The sequence below is a fragment of the Mirounga leonina genome, unplaced genomic scaffold (assembly GCF_011800145.1).
Source record: "Mirounga leonina isolate KUSES-001 unplaced genomic scaffold, KU_Mleo_1.0 Mir_357, whole genome shotgun sequence".
NCBI classification, from domain to species: Eukaryota; Metazoa; Chordata; class Mammalia; order Carnivora; family Phocidae; genus Mirounga; species Mirounga leonina.
The window spans coordinates 1,915,776-1,931,673 of record NW_023270702.1 but is presented as its reverse complement, the minus strand read 5'-3'; the positions used below and the strand labels follow the sequence as shown (position 1 = coordinate 1,931,673).

The 15,898-nt window shown below is 36.6% G+C and overlaps 1 protein-coding gene across 2 annotated transcripts in view; it reads right to left on the bottom strand.

The window, feature by feature from the left end:
* BANK1 (B cell scaffold protein with ankyrin repeats 1) overlaps positions 1–14,574 on the bottom strand; it is a 308,047-nt gene extending 293,473 nt beyond the window's left edge. For both annotated transcript variants that reach the window (XM_035030170.1, XM_035030171.1), the window contains exon 1: positions 14,402–14,574. In XM_035030170.1, coding sequence (XP_034886061.1) covers positions 14,402–14,471 — 70 coding nt within the window. In that variant the 5' untranslated portion in view covers positions 14,472–14,574. The remainder of the gene's footprint in view (positions 1–14,401) is intronic.
* Positions 14,575–15,898: the final 1,324 nt, after the last annotated feature.

Here is a 15,898-nt window from a genome sequence, read left to right as displayed (position 1 = left end):
TCAAGGTAAACTGATTAGCAATCTTAGCTCTATCTGCAACCTTAATTCTGTTTGCCATGTAACCTACCGTATTCATAGCTCCAGGGATTAAGATGTACACACCTTAGGGGGAGCCATTATTTTGTCTACCAAACATCTGAACACTACTTTCAGCTCTCGTTCCTTTTCTTCCTTTCCTAAAGCCCTCTGAAGTAAAACGGTTGTATGTGCAAGTATACTTTCTGCTTCTCCTCACAGAGTGTTTGCAGGATAACCCTGATTAAATAGTTTAAATGATCATTGTTTAGATTTCTCATTGAATCAAAGTAAATGATACATTAGAAGAATTTTCTGAAGAGTCAATTAGTAAGAATTTGAAAATTCCTTTGAGGACACAAAGCATTAGGCAGATACAAATTATTAGCCTTGCATTTTTAGAGTACTCTTCATTGCAGCCATTTTGCAATATATTTTAATCACATCTGTATTAGTCTGGATGATTTTAAATACCCTAATGGCCTTCATTAAAGACATTGTTTTTCTAGCATTATGTTGTAGATATTTCACTTCCTGTTATTTCAGTCACCTCCAAGGACCTTGAAAGCAGCAAAACTTTCTAAAAGTTTACAATTATTAGTTAGAAACTGTGGTTGCCTCTTCTATCCCTTGTAAAGAATGTTTCAATGTCGGCCTATTAATATATAATATATATAATAAATATATAAATATCTATATAAATATCTATAACATATTATATAAATATATATATTAATATATAAAATATGATATAAACTATCATATTTTATGTTTCTCATTTTCTATTAAAATGACTTTTCTATATACATGGCTACTTCGTTGACTACAAAAATGGAAATGTCCATATGGGAGGAATGCTTTTCTGACAAGAGTGTACACATGTGTTTGTGTGAGAATAATATGAGTTCATTTCAGAGAGTTACAGAGTGGCTAGGAGGTCAGGCTTTGGAGTCAGGCTGTCTTGGAATCCAAATTCAGCCATCTTTAAGCAAATAATTAACTTCTCTGGGCTTGGATTCCCCACTTGCAACATACAGATAATACCACCTATGAAATTGTTGTTGTTGTGAGACTGTTGTTATGAGAATTAAATGAGATAAACTATGCAGAGAATTTATCATCATTCCTGACACCTATAAGTGCTAACTAAAACTTCATTTCAATCTTCTGTAATGTGAAATTGGCCTTTGGAGGATAGCATTTGCTAGTGGGTGGGATGCACTTGGAGACATAGTGACAGGGAATCATAGAGAAAGTCATTCACTTTAGAATACTTCTTCAATCCTGATTCAGTCAAGGACAGTGTTTTAGATTGAAGCTCTTGTGACTTCATGAACTCTAACACTATCATACAGAGGTTGACCTATGTGCCCAGAACCTGTCCTTACCTATAATTTTTTCAACATTTTATTTTCAATCTGTTTATTTGTATGGTCACCTTCTCTTTAGGGCAAGTGATAATGATTTTTCATTTATGGTAGTGATATAAATGTTCCTTTAAAGTATGTTTAAGCTAAAAAAAAGTTAAAGAAAATTTTTTCTTAAACAAGAGGGTACAGTGGCCAAAAATTTGAGGAAGGTTTTTTGAGAACGACTGAAATTTGCAAAACTCTGTCCCAGGGGACTGTACTCATGACTGCATTCTGAAATGAGTAGTGACTTTCTGGAACAGAAGTTATGCATCAAGAGTCACCCCGAGTAGTCACAGTAAACACTCTTAGCTATAGCTCACCCTGCTAACTAGTTCTCATAACTAAATTATTCAGATCTCAGCAGTGAAGGTTTTTGAGTCATCTGATGTTCAATTAGAGTGTAGATAAAAAGATATAGTGCCATTCAGCTTTTCCCATCCTTATTTCACTTAAATACAGTCCCTGAGGGCTGGAGCCACCTTTTTATGTATTTCTTGAACCTAGCACAGATCAAGAATAAATGTTTAAAGAGTGAATGAATAAAGGATAATTACTCCTGCATAAGACAAAAGAGGCATCAGTCCACTCTTTGTTGATGGATATCCTCAATCCCAAATGCCTAGAGAAAGCAATTTTAATTTCTGTAGTGTTTTTCTCTTAAAATAAGAGAGATTAATTGAGTTATTATTATTATTAGCCAATCATGCTCATGAATAATTAATGTGCTCATCAATATACATACTGTCTCCTGGGCATCAGAGAGTCACATGGTTCATTAGTGACAGAGTCATTACTTGAGCCTGTGCTTTTTATTTTTTTTTTAGATTTTTATTTATTTGAGACAGAGAGCATGTGCAAGGGACAGAGGCAGAAGGAAAGGGAGAAGCAGACTCCCCGGTGAGCAGGGAGCCCAATGCAGGCCTCGATCCCAGGACCATAGGATCATGACTTGAGCCGAAGGCAGGTACTTAACCGACTGAGCCACCCAGGTGCCCAATCCTGTGCTGTTTTGACTTCAAATCCAGAGCAGTGAATAAGTATTTTCTGTATTATTAAAAACTATTCAGGGCGCCTGGGTGGCTCAGTTGGTTAAGCGACTGCCTTCGGCTCAGGTCATGATCCTGGAGTCCCTGGATTGAATCCCGCATCGGGCTCCCTGCTCAGTGGGGGGTCTGCTTCTCCCTCTGACCCTCCTCCCTCTCATGCTCTCTCTCTCTCATTCTCTCTCAAATAAATAAATAAAATCTTAAAAAAAAAAACTATTCAGGCTTTCTTTAGGTTATTAATAGTTTTGTATGGAGGACGATCTACTCTTTATCCAATAAATCATTGTGGATTTTCTTTTCTCATCTTTTATTTTTGAACACTGCAATAGATTAATGTGAAGAGAGAGCAAAATTGAAATATTTATGAATGACAGGTCATCAAACTGCCATACAACTGTAACTTTAAAGTGCATATACAAATATTAAATATATTAACACTACAAAGCTAAACAAGTAAAATTGTTAAAAGTAAACATAGAAAAATAAAAACTACAAGTACATATACCATGTCTTTTCCTATATTTTTAGTCACTGTACATATTTTCAATTATGTGCATATATTATTCTAGAAAAAAGAATAATAAAACAAAATGATTTCATCTTCTAGATACACAAGGAGGATATTAAATTTCATTTGCTTTTAGACACTAATCATATTTTTCTATTTGCCCCAGAAGATATTTTAATAAGCTAAATATTCTAAGTTATAGACATTTCAGTAAAAATAAACCAGTTGTTATCAGATTAAAAGTTAATTTGATATTGGAAAATGCTCTAAAAGTATCTTTGTGTAAAAGGTTTTGTGAATTTTTAATATTTTTTTCATAATTAAAGAAAGCCCTTCTGCAAACCAATTTGAAAAAGAAAGCCAAAACCAGGGTTGTTATCTATGGTTAGATTTACACCTCAGAATTAGGGCATTCAGAAATGGCTACAACTTCATTTATTCTTTTTCATATCTTAATTTGGCTACTTACTGTCACTCTTGTGCTACCAGCAAATCAGCAAGCATCTATTAATGTGCTTACCTCTGCTAAATGGATGCCAAAGGCTACTCCTTCCTTTAAAGAGCATCCAATCTATGTGAGTAATAAAAAGTCATTGTCCTAAGTGTTGTTTTTACATTCAATGTTGTCAATCTCCAAGACATAAAATTGTCAGCTTAAACTATCTGCACTTATAACAGTTACTGTTTTTTCCATTAGGAAAATATTTCAGGAGTAATTTATTTGGGTGACTCCTAAGAACCTATGTTTGCTTCAAAGGTGTGTTTCACTGACAAACATTTCTAACATGGAAACAATCTGGTTATGGCCAGATAGTCAAATTGATCTTAATTTCGGAGTGTTTTGATGAATAAAATCCCTGTATTTGAACAATGTGAGGCCACTTACATAGCTTACATGATTATTGACATAGTGGCAGCTTTATATAGTCTGACATGTGAAGATATCTGTAAAATCAGTTGCTCAGTTGGGACATATACATGTTATTGAAATACAAACTGCAAAAGCACACACACTCCAAAATATTCTTATATTTAGAATACCGTATGCACGTTCCCAGTTTTTTTTTTTTTTTAAGATTTTATTTATTTATTTGAGAGAGAAAGCATAAGCGGGGCAAGGGCAGAGGGAGAAGCAGAATCCTCAATAAGCAGGGAGCCTGAAGCGGGGCACGATCCTAGGACCCCAGGATCACAACCTGAAGGCAGACACTTAACTGACTGAGCCACCCAGGTGCCCCCACATTCCCAGTTTTATTTCATTCATAGAACTTTACTTTCCTCAACAGATAATCCCCTCTGATTTCCCTCCCATTTTCTCTGGCACATCCCATAATCAAAGCCTTCATTTGAATAGTTAGAATTAATCATAAGGGAATTAAAGAAATAGGCAAATCATGTGTGCCCTACACAGCCTGCCAATGTCATTCTCCCTACTCTATACCCTCTTCTGTTTCTATTCCTAATATAGATATAGCCTTATCTCCCTCTCACTCAAAAGGTGGCCAGAGCACTGAGGAAAACATAGCTAAAAGCAGTATTACCAATCTCTGGTTTGAAAGAACTATTCTCTCAAGAACTATTTGCCATTTAACAGGGATGAAAACTTGGCGCAAAAAAATCCTTTTTCTCTACCAGTGTTAAGATGACAATGCACTCCATGGTTAAATACATTTGTGAAACAATGGATTAGAGAAAATTGAAGATACATTTTTTTTTTTAAAGATTTTATTTATTTGACAGAGAGAGACACTGCGAGAGAGGGAACACAAGCAGGGGGAGTGGGAGAGGGAGAAGCAGGCTCCCCGAGGAGCAGGGAGCCGGATGCGGGGCTCCATCCCAGGACTCTGGGATCATGACCTGAGCCTAAGGCAGATGCCCAACGACTGAGCCACCCAGGTGCCCCGAAGATACATTGTTTTTTTTTGTTTGTTTTTTTTTTTTAAAGATTTTTATTTATTTATTTGACAGAGAGAGAGACAGTGAGAGAGGGAACACAAGCAGGGGGAGTGGGAGAGGGAGAAGCAGGCTTCCCGCCGAGCAGGGAGCCTGATGCGGGGCTCGATCCCAGGACCCTGGGATCATGACCTGAGCTGAAGGCAGTCGCTTAACCAACTGAGCCACCCAGGTGCCCCGAAGATACATTGTTAATTGCAGAATTTCTCAGGCCACTGGAATGTCCCAGTATGCACATTCAAAACTTATTTTACAGAACACTTTTTCCAAGGAACATACATGCTACACAATACAGTTTGATCAGCACAGTACTAAAGAAAGCAAGCCCTGGGAGTATGAGCTCTGGTTTTTCAGGTATTGGCCATCAGATAAAAGAAGTTATGAGTCACTCTTCATAACGTCCCATGTGCCCACCCATTTACTCACCTAGCAACAGACATGATAACTATCAGTCACAGGGCACCCACTATGCTGCAAGTCTTACCAAATGCTTTTTCCCCTTTTCATCATGAGGTACAAAGAGATCTTGTAACGGAATTAACTAAAGAATGAGGAGCCTAGATTTTTATACGCACCAGATGAGAAAATTATTCTAAGGAGTCATAAAGTAATAAAATATTTGAAAATAATAAAATAAAATATGAACATTCTTTTTAAATGAATCTTCTACATTTTCCTAAGGAGAAGCAGAAATGAAATGTGTGTTAATTGCTAACTTCTCAGCAGACTGGTGTTCACAAAAGAAATAGAAAAGCTCTCCCTTTCTTTCCATAATTACTAGTGCTTTCTAATTAGTCATAGATTACTCAGAACTAGAAATTTGCTTAGGAGGATTTTTCTATTATTCTTCTGACCCTCAAAGATCTAGGTGAGACATTGTATAGATTTAAACTCGTTTGGGAATAAATTGCTTAGACATAATTCAGGCAATTCTGAAAGTATCACTAAAGCTTTACCTATACAATTATATCAACTATTATTTTTACCTATATGAGGATATTAGAAATGCCTTCATCACAAACGTTAAGAGACTCTGAATCAACTCCACTATGATTCAGTTTCTGTGTGTGTGTTGTTTTTTTCTTTGGGGGGAGTGGCAGAGGGGATGCAAGATAATATATGGATAATATACAAATCTTCAAGAATAAAGAAATGAAAAAAATAATGTTTTTATTTTTAAATATCATATAAAAACAGAATTCTCAAAATGGGAGAAAAGTGTTCTTTACCCATTAACTATTTTCCCTGAAGATAACACACAATTTCACATATAAAATCATATAATTTGTTTCCATAGCAGATCATAGGTTTCAACAAGTTCAATCTATAGGGAACACCCAGAGAAACACATTTGAGATATTACTGTGTTTAATACAGCAATCAGAAAAATTAAACAGAACTGAAAAAACATTTATATAAAGCTCTCCATCTTGAGATTCATAAGTATGCGACAACAGAAGTGCTGAGAAGGAGCCATGTAAACACATTCCTTCTAATAAAAGTGAAATTTGAATACTATCTCATGCTGAAAGTAATAACATTTGCCATTTGCTAAGCACCTGCTATGAATGCTCCAGGCACTTTACAAACAGAATTACATTTAATTATATCAAAAATAGGTGTGTTACCTATTTCAGATATAAAGAAATTGGATTTTAGATGAGTAATTTGCTCAGTCACAGAATAAGTGATAGTTCCCATATTTGAGTTGATATAGATAGATATAGATATTGGTATAGATAGTCAACAAATGTGGACAGATTTAGTTGTCTTTAAAATAATATTTATCAATGTTAAATTGGAAAAATGTATAGGAAAACAGGTGAGAGATTAGTTTGACTGCTCTGTAATACAAATAAAAATCTTGATATATTTTAAACTGCAATTCTATATGCATATCCAAAGATCTACCTTAAATTTCTTTTAAAAAGGCACTGCATGCTTTTTTTTCATTGTAACATCTTATACAGTTTAATACTAAGTAATAAAACATTAGATATTTTCCTTCCTATAATTTCAATGTAAAGGTCACAATTAATGATTCAAAGAACAAATTTTGTAAGAAAATTCATTTACATGGGAGGACATTTTAAATACAGAAAGCAATACCTTGTTATATTTGTTCACAGAACCACAACAGGAAAGTTCAACTTTCATGTGGTTATAACATGAATGAGTGGAAAGTTTCCAACTTTATCATTTGATTTAAATAAACCAAGTTACTATATATTTCTTTTGAAACCTAGACCTTTCATACACAGAATTTTCTACTCAAATTAATCCAATAGAAGATTTAAGAGCATTTAAAGTTGACTCTCCCCAAATAAGTATATAAATATAATACCATTCCAATGGAATGAAAGGCATCTATTTTTGCTGGTGCAGATCTAGCAAAATAGGAGATGGCTCATGAGCCAGAAATTCTTGGGATCCTGGCACGAGTCTGTTCCAGGTGCCAACAGCTGGTTCAGTGCCTTCAGATTCCCCAGCTTCCTGATGGTGATAAAATAGCAGATCCCCCTGACCAGTCATGAAAACTGGTTTCCATACCCTTGTTAGGAAAATGATTCCTGATGGCCCAGACTAGAGATTGCTCCCAAACCCTTTACATCAATTACGTAAAAACCTAATTTCCTATATCAAACTTCTTTCTGTTTAAAATGGCTAGATTGCTTTCATTAAATGCCTCTAAATCAGGTGTTATACAACATTCCATTTGTTCCATGGAAGAAGTAGATAAAATAATCTCTAAATGGAAGTGGAAGAATGGAAGAATATCTAATAATAAACAAGAAAATTATGGAAAAGAAGATCTCTTGGGAGTACTTTCCTTAGCAGATATTGGCTTGGACATAAACACATTAGCGGAACAGAATAGAGAATCAGAATTCAGATTCTAAGATATATAAGACTTCGTCGTATGGCAAAGGTGGTACAGCCGACACCTGGCCAATGTGGGGGTGAGAGGCACCAGCCTCCCATGCAGTCGAAAATACTGCGTCTAACTTGTGACTCCCCCAAAACTTAACTACCAATAGCCTACTATTGACCGGAGGCCTTATCAATAACATAAACAGTTGATTAACACAGTTTGTATGCTATATGTATTATATACTATATTCTTACAATAAAATAAGCTAGAGAAAAGAAAATGTCAAGAAAATCATACGGAAGGGAAAATACATTTACAGTACTATACTATATCAAAAAAAAAAAAAAATACCCATACATAAGTGGATCCACACAGTTCAAATCCATGTTAAGGGTCAACTGTATTTCAATTTACTGGGAAAAGTATGGTTCATTTAATAAATACTGATTTCTTAACTGCTGTCCTTATTTTGAAAAACTTAATCCCCCAGGGGGACTGAGATAATAGCTAGTAAACTATGCTACTTTTATACCTCCACTTCCTCTTTTACCAAGATAAATGTCACAGGCATTCTCTCACTCTGTACGCCCCAATTTAAATACATTTTAAAAATTTGCCAAAAACAGTATGTAATCAATTTTTAAGTGAAAACACACTACTAAAAACATTTAAAAACACTACTGTTATAATTTTATAATTAATACAGTTTTACAACTACGTAATTCAAAATTCTAAACTTAACAGTGCTTAACTCTTAGAATATTAATCTTTGAATGAATTGTTTCCTCATCAATTCTAGGGACTTCAAGTTTAGAGACAAAAATAACTGGATGGATTTTCTTCAAATTTCAGTAATAAAGCAAGATAATTCCAAATATTCTTATCAGGAGGACTACTAGACTTATATTATAAGTCACTCTATTCTCAGTGCATGAAAGATATAATTTACAGATTGTTTAACTTTGGATGGAAGATGCATTGCAGACATCATTTTAACAATAACTTTCTAAAAGAGAAGGAGATTTACAGAAACAGAAGAGGCAGTATTTGAGAAATAAAGGCAGAATAGTCCAAAATCTTCTTTTCCTCAAAAAAAGAGAAACTCGTTCAAACTAGGTCACCTAAAAAGAAGGTAATTGTAAGGATACTACAGGCATTTTATGGCGACCAGGTCAGAAAAACAAGTGCAGCTGGGTCTCACATGGGCTGTAAATGAAAAGTCAGAAACTAAGACTACTCCCTTTCAGTCCTTCTCAAGTCCCTCAACTCATCTTTCCAATCATCCATTGTGGACAAGGGTCAACTGGCTGTCATCCTCTATTGTGTGTCATCAAACATTACCCTTCCACTGACAACAGTCTCATTCTCTTTTTTTGAAAGGAAAGGCTTTGTTGAGTCCAACAAATCTGCAAGAGCCAGACAACACTCATCGTTGGCCAGTAGGCAAAAGCAGCAAGCTGTCTCTGAATCTAGTGCCCGTTCTTGACCCAAGTGACTGTTTCCAAGAATCTGAATGATACATGGTTTGGGTACAGATGGACAGGACATGATAAAGAATGGGTCTCTGGTCTATAGAGAGGTGCCTGGAGTAGTGAAAGTTCTAAAGTTTTATTGAAAGTGATGAGAGAATTAAGGAAATTATCTCATTAACTGAAATGAAGGTGGAATTTTGCTTCAATTTTATCTCACTGACTTTCTTATTAGTGACCCAGTAGTTCACTAATCATACTAAAATGCAGTTGTCTCCTGAGATTTTATATCAGCCTATTAAATCGAAATAAAATGTGATCAACCAATGAGGAAAATGTGTAAATCTTAGGGATTCTTCACACAGTCTCAAGAAATACTGTACAGTTTGTCATTCTAGTGACATGATTTTATAGAATCATACCACTTTGATATGGTATGTTTCTTCCCCACTCTCTATCCCCTCCCTAAAAAGATATGATGACTTAGAAGTTACAGCTTTAATAGTTTAGAAAAGCTCTTGTAGGAAAAGAAATAACACAATGAATTACTACATACTTTCATATAATTGTACTGAACAATATAACTTCTTATTCAAAGTAGGTGCTAATCTTCTGATGCTCTCACTTATCAAGGTAATGTGATATCCATATCATATGAATTGAAAGTAGTTAACACAATAAATGCAGTCTTAAAAGAAGGCCAGGATTTTAAGTGGTCTTGGCACTATGTTATTTTTTTGAAAGTTAGGCATGATCCTTCTTACGGCTAAGTTAGAGCAAAAAATGAATGGAATATTGATCCTTACCAAAGGGTGAGACTTAGTCTTCAGCATGGATCATAACCAAAAAATGAGGCACACAGTAAATGAAATTCCAAGTCAGAAACTGTTTTTATACTTTTTAGAATCTCTTTATAAAGTGGAACACATTAAAAATGAAAGCATGGGAATTACGAATACAGAAAAGCAGTATAAGAGCTTAAAAGAAAGGAAAATACGACACATAGTGTGATAAAACATAACTTATTTTAATTAACTGGATACACAAGAAATCTTATAAAAGACCACAAGGGATTGAAAAATTACTTCTCATGATTACAAAGGGAAGTGATCTTTTTGGATTATTTCAATGTGGAGCACTTGAAAACAACAAAGAAATTTCTGTTCAGTGGTAAATGTCTAAAAAAAATCATTCTTTTTCTCTGAGTGAAAAATAAATACAAGAGGGGTATAATTCCACATAATATCTGATATTTTTACCACCTGGACTATTTCAATGTCTGCAGTGAAACTTAGATACTATTCTTTATATTTAGAACAGCAAAGAATTACAAGGCCATATAACAACTTATTTTTAAATAATAACTTCTGCAATGTTTGCCCTTCCTATTCTTATTTCATAGCTGTATCTGAAATTACTGTAAGATATTCTATAATATATAAAATAATAAAATAGCAATGTAACTCAGGCAATCAGGTGACAGTTATTTAAATTCTTAAAACCTGCAACTTATATTTGGCAGGAATAATATTCTTTATATTGGATTTTTTTTTTTAACCAAGCAGTAAATATTTTGGTAAAGTAGCTTCTCCATCTTCTTATAATTCAGTGAAGTATCCCATAATTTTCAGCGTGATCCTTACTTTTCCACATATATTTACATAAGTATTTTTTAACTGGGTCACAACTGGTACTCTGTGATATGGGAAAATAAAACATGTTCTCATTTTTGTCCTATTAAATTCCAATTTTATTCTTTCCTGTAAATGCCCTAGTCTAATGCCCTTTTAATCAATTTATCCTTAGTTCTCATTGTGGGTTCTTTTTTTTCTCCTCTCAGAACTATTAACCATAATATTTCTCCAAGGATATAGCAGTATCTTTCTACAGGAAGCCATATTCCCTCATTTGTTTCATGTGGGAGCTTGATGGCTTCATTCAAGTTTTCCCCCAATTCAACAGAGTTTGTTTTCTCAATAAAAACTATCTTTTATATGTAAGTATGGCACCATTGACCAACGACCTAAGAATTAAAATAATGGCTAACATGTATTAAGCAATTACTATTTGCTATGGCACCCTGAAAATCACTTCACATGCATTTTCTCTTTTAATCCTCAAAACCACTCTCTCAAATAAGTATTGTTGTTCTCTCCACTTTTGCTTTTTAAATGGATAAACTGAGATAATGACAGATTTAGTTATTTATCCAAGCTCAAACAGCAAGTAAGTAATAAAGCTAGACTGATGTGAGGCAGTCTGAGTCCAGAGGCCATCATAAGTAGGGCATGATCACCTACAATCTTTCAGACTGGTGTTGTGAAAAAATTCCCTCTGATATTCCAAGTATGCACCACATACACTGCCGTTTAAGTCTAAAACTCTGAGCAATTAGATATTGTAGAATTATTCCACGTTAAAATGAAAGTGCCCTAAGAGAGCTACCTCTCTTTAAAATCTCAGCTTAAGTAACCTTATCGGAACATCTCCAGCGGGTCTAAAGGAGGCAAGTTTTACCAGTCATCAGAATAGAACCAGGGTATTTCCTTGGAATGAGAAATCAAGGTTATTTGCTATGTTGGAAGAGTGCTCTCAGAATAAAAAGCTTCAAATCTTCAAGAACTTCAAGACAAAGAGAGAACTATGATGTCCCTCACGAGTTATATATAAGCATCTAGCATGTGGTGGGACAGGGTAGGTGCCTTCTCTTTTTAAACTAATAATGTATTTAACTCTCTTCATCGAAGGCATCAAATAATGTTTATAAAAAATACAAAAACTGGGGCGCCTGGGTGGCTCAGTCGTTAAGCGTCTGCCTTCGGCTCAGGTCAGGATCCCAGGGTCCTGGGATCGAGCCCCACATCGGGCTCCCTGCTCAGCGGGAAGCCTGCTTCTCCCTCTCCACTCCCCCTGCTTGTGTTCCCTCTCTCGCTGTGTCTCTCTCTGTCAAATAAATAAATAAAATCTTAAAAAAAAAAAAAAAACTATGGGGTGGGGAATAATCTGCGCTTTAATAAATAAACAATCCTTATTGAAGGTAGCAGTTAAAATTAAATTTGTTTTTAAAATCACTAGTTTGGGGATAAAGCAAAGGAAAAATTTCTCATTTGGACATCGGAGGACAGTATCTAGTTAAATATAAACCAGAAAAATACATTCTAAATGGAATTTTCATCTATTGTGCAACATTTTTACATTGTTTTAGTACAGGCTATCATATCTTTCCTGCTTCCATTAAAAGACAAGTTGGATACTCATTGATCTTTCTGGTGGCACCATACATAGGTATCATTATAATATACCATACACCTACTGCTAGATATATAAAATCTTCATAGGCATGAAACTGTTTACTGTTTCATACTCATATTACTACACAACTTCTGTAGGGGAATAAAAGATAGTTGGTGAAGTGATGAATAGATGATCCTCAAATAATGATTAGTTATGGGACCATGGGAAAATCACTACTTGGGTCTCAGCTTTCACTTCTCTAAAATGAAGTCGGATTAACTTTACCACAATGTGTCATGTTAAGCTAAAATCTACCATGCTGTGGAAACGCTTGTCCAAAGCAGACAGAGAGGTCACACAAAAAAGTTCTCCATATGTTAAAAGAATTAATCAGAACTAGTTCTCATAGAAGACTACTCATACCCAGGACTAGGCATGGGTTAGTATCAAAAGATAGTTCCTTATAAGAAAAATATTTCAGGGGTGCCTGGGTGGTTGGTTAAGCATCTGCCTTTGACTCGGGTCACCATCCCAGGATCCTGAGATGGAGCCCTCCATCCGGCTCCCTGCTCAGTATCTGCTTCTCCCTCTCACTCACCCTCTGTGCTCTCTCTCTCAAATAAATAAAATCTTTAAAAAAAGAAAAAAAGAAAAAAAAATTCATTACCTTGGCCAAAGGAGGTAAATGAAACAAGTGATAAATACCATCTTGGGAAGGACAAAAGTAAATGGGGGAAAAACACACAGAAGGAAGAGGAATAATCAGAATGAGCTAACTAATGAGTTGGATCACCTATCTAATGAGTTGGATCACCTCACTCTAGCATTATTCACAATAGCAAGTACCTCAAAGTATTCTTGACTATCAAGTGGAATAAAAGTCACTTTCTGGCTAAACTGTTCAATCAAGAAGTTTGAACGAACTGTAGCCCATTCTGTTGAAATAAATTGTTAGGCTGAAATCACAAATGTTAACATATTAAGATATCAAGGGCTCTAATTCCTTTCTTGTCTTTTAAATCGTCACTAACATACTTCCCATTTTAAGAAAGGCAGTCTTTTAAAATCTATATATTAAAAATAAACACTAGCCAAGAGAAGCAACATTACCTCAAAAAATGCTGGTAAGCTATGAGAAATTCTATTCAGCAAATTAGTATTTTCACTCAGATTTTCTTGTTGCATTTCTCACCGTGAACAACTCCAGCAATCTTAATACCCAAATTTCAAAATTTCAAAACTGAACACTTTATAGTCATTATAAAGTTCACAAACGCATCTGCAGCACTCAAAAAGAACGAGTGCAACTGCCTTAATGTCCGTTCGATCTATAAATCCATTTACGTATTCAACGACATCGACGGTTTCTGCTTTTAACAAGTTAGCAAAACCTGCGGAGTGAGGAGGCTCTACACAGAGTAACCCGTCAGATCAGCGGATCACAGTCCATCCCAGCAATCTGCCCGGTTGGATTACCTGCCGGGCGGATCAACCGGACAAGCGGTTTGCCAATAACACGTGAACAGAATTTTTAGAATTACGCACGACCTTAAAACACGCGCTTAACTTTAAAACCCGTCCCGAGGTGATTGGAGAACCCGGAGGCCCCTACCCAGGTGCTCTGGAAAGTTCCAAGCACTCCGAGTCGGCGGTCCACGCGGGTCCGAGCACAGAACGCTCCCGCCTCGCCCCTCCAAGACGCCCGCCACGGAGCGGCAGACCGCGGCGGGAAGAAGGGGCAGCCCTGGTGCCCCGGTCCCCGAGGCGCGCTGGCGTCAGCGGCCGCAGCGCAGTCACCGCCGAGGGGAAGGGCGCTCGGTCTCCGCCGAGCCGCCGAGCCCCGGAGCCCGGCCGGCCTCCCCCTCCGGCTGCCCGCACGCGCGAACACCCACCTGGGGGCGCTGGGCCGCCGGAGGCCCGCTCCCAGCTCCCGCCCGTGCGCTCCGACGCCGCCGGCAGCATCGCAGCGGCCGAAGCCGGGCAGCCTGCGCACAGATGCCCGCCGAGCCTCGGACTCCGCTGCCGGAGCTGCTCCGCGAGCTCGCCTCTCGCCACCGCCCCTCTTCGGAGCACCTCCGGCGGTTGTGGCCAGCGGGTCCGGAAGCGCAGCCCCGGGGCTCAGGCCACAGGGCCACCGCCCGGCCTCGCGGGGAGCCTGAGGAAGTGAAACTGCCCTGGGGCTTGCGCTCGCCTGCTTTCTAGGCTGCTCAGGTTTCTCCCAACACTTTCTGGTCCCGTTCCCTCCTCACCTTTTCACTCGGAATACCTAAGAGCAACGTTGCCTGTTTCTCCAGCTCTTGACCCATGCTAGATCTTCCACCATGCCCCCACTTCCTGGAAGAAATAGGGATACCAGAAGGAGACACTTGCTGGGAAAGGGGAGAAATAGATAAATAGATCTGGTAATTTAAAGATAGAAAGATGCAGATGTAGACATACAGTTGAATGTTTTTAATATTTCATTTTGCCCAGACTTTGTAGCCCATAAAGTGATTTAAAATCCCGTAGAAAATTTATTTCCCTCTCCTGCTCCAAGACAGAACTGGTTCCAGGAAAAAATTAGATATGGATTGAAATAGGTTCTCCAAATAAGAGTTTACTTTGCTTGCTTTGAAGACAGAAATACTAAGACTTTTCCCAGAGCCTTAATATAAATGTCCGTTCTCTCAAGATCTCTAAATCAGTAATATACATTTTGAAATTGAAAATACTTTTGAAGATCAAATTGAAGATTTGGTAATAATTCATGGCTTAAATGTCCCTCTCCCTCTTTTTAGAAAATAAATCTAAAAGGGAGAGCTGTGTAGCAACTATTTATCTCATGCAAGGTCTTTTTTAGTATCCAAAGTATCCAAAATGTTAGCTTTTCTCAAATAACTCAATTTGTTTTTATAGTTTATACCATAATGAAGAAACCCTGGAGGAATATATGAAATGACGACAATTTTGAAACTATCACAGATGTATTTTTGTGCTTTCCAATATTTCCTTTAATGTCATTATTAACTTGAAGTTGATTTTCTGTATTTGAATTAATATAGCAAGAGATTTTATCTAATTCATGAAATAATATATTGAGAACTTTGTTGTCATCTATAAATACCTGTTTACTAAGAGATCTCAGTACAATAAGGTAAAGACAGAGGGTTTGGTTTGCAGGGAACATATAAACCCTTGGAAAATGTTTTTAGAAATTCAATTCTTAGGAATATGTGAGTCTTTTTAAAACAACCCACTGGGGAGACAATGTCCTAACTGATACATTTGCATATATATTCATATATGTATATGTGTGTGTGTCATATATATATATGCATATGTCTGTGTGTGTCTCTCTCTCTCTCTCTATATATATATATAGTCTTAGACTATATATTCTTCACAAATAC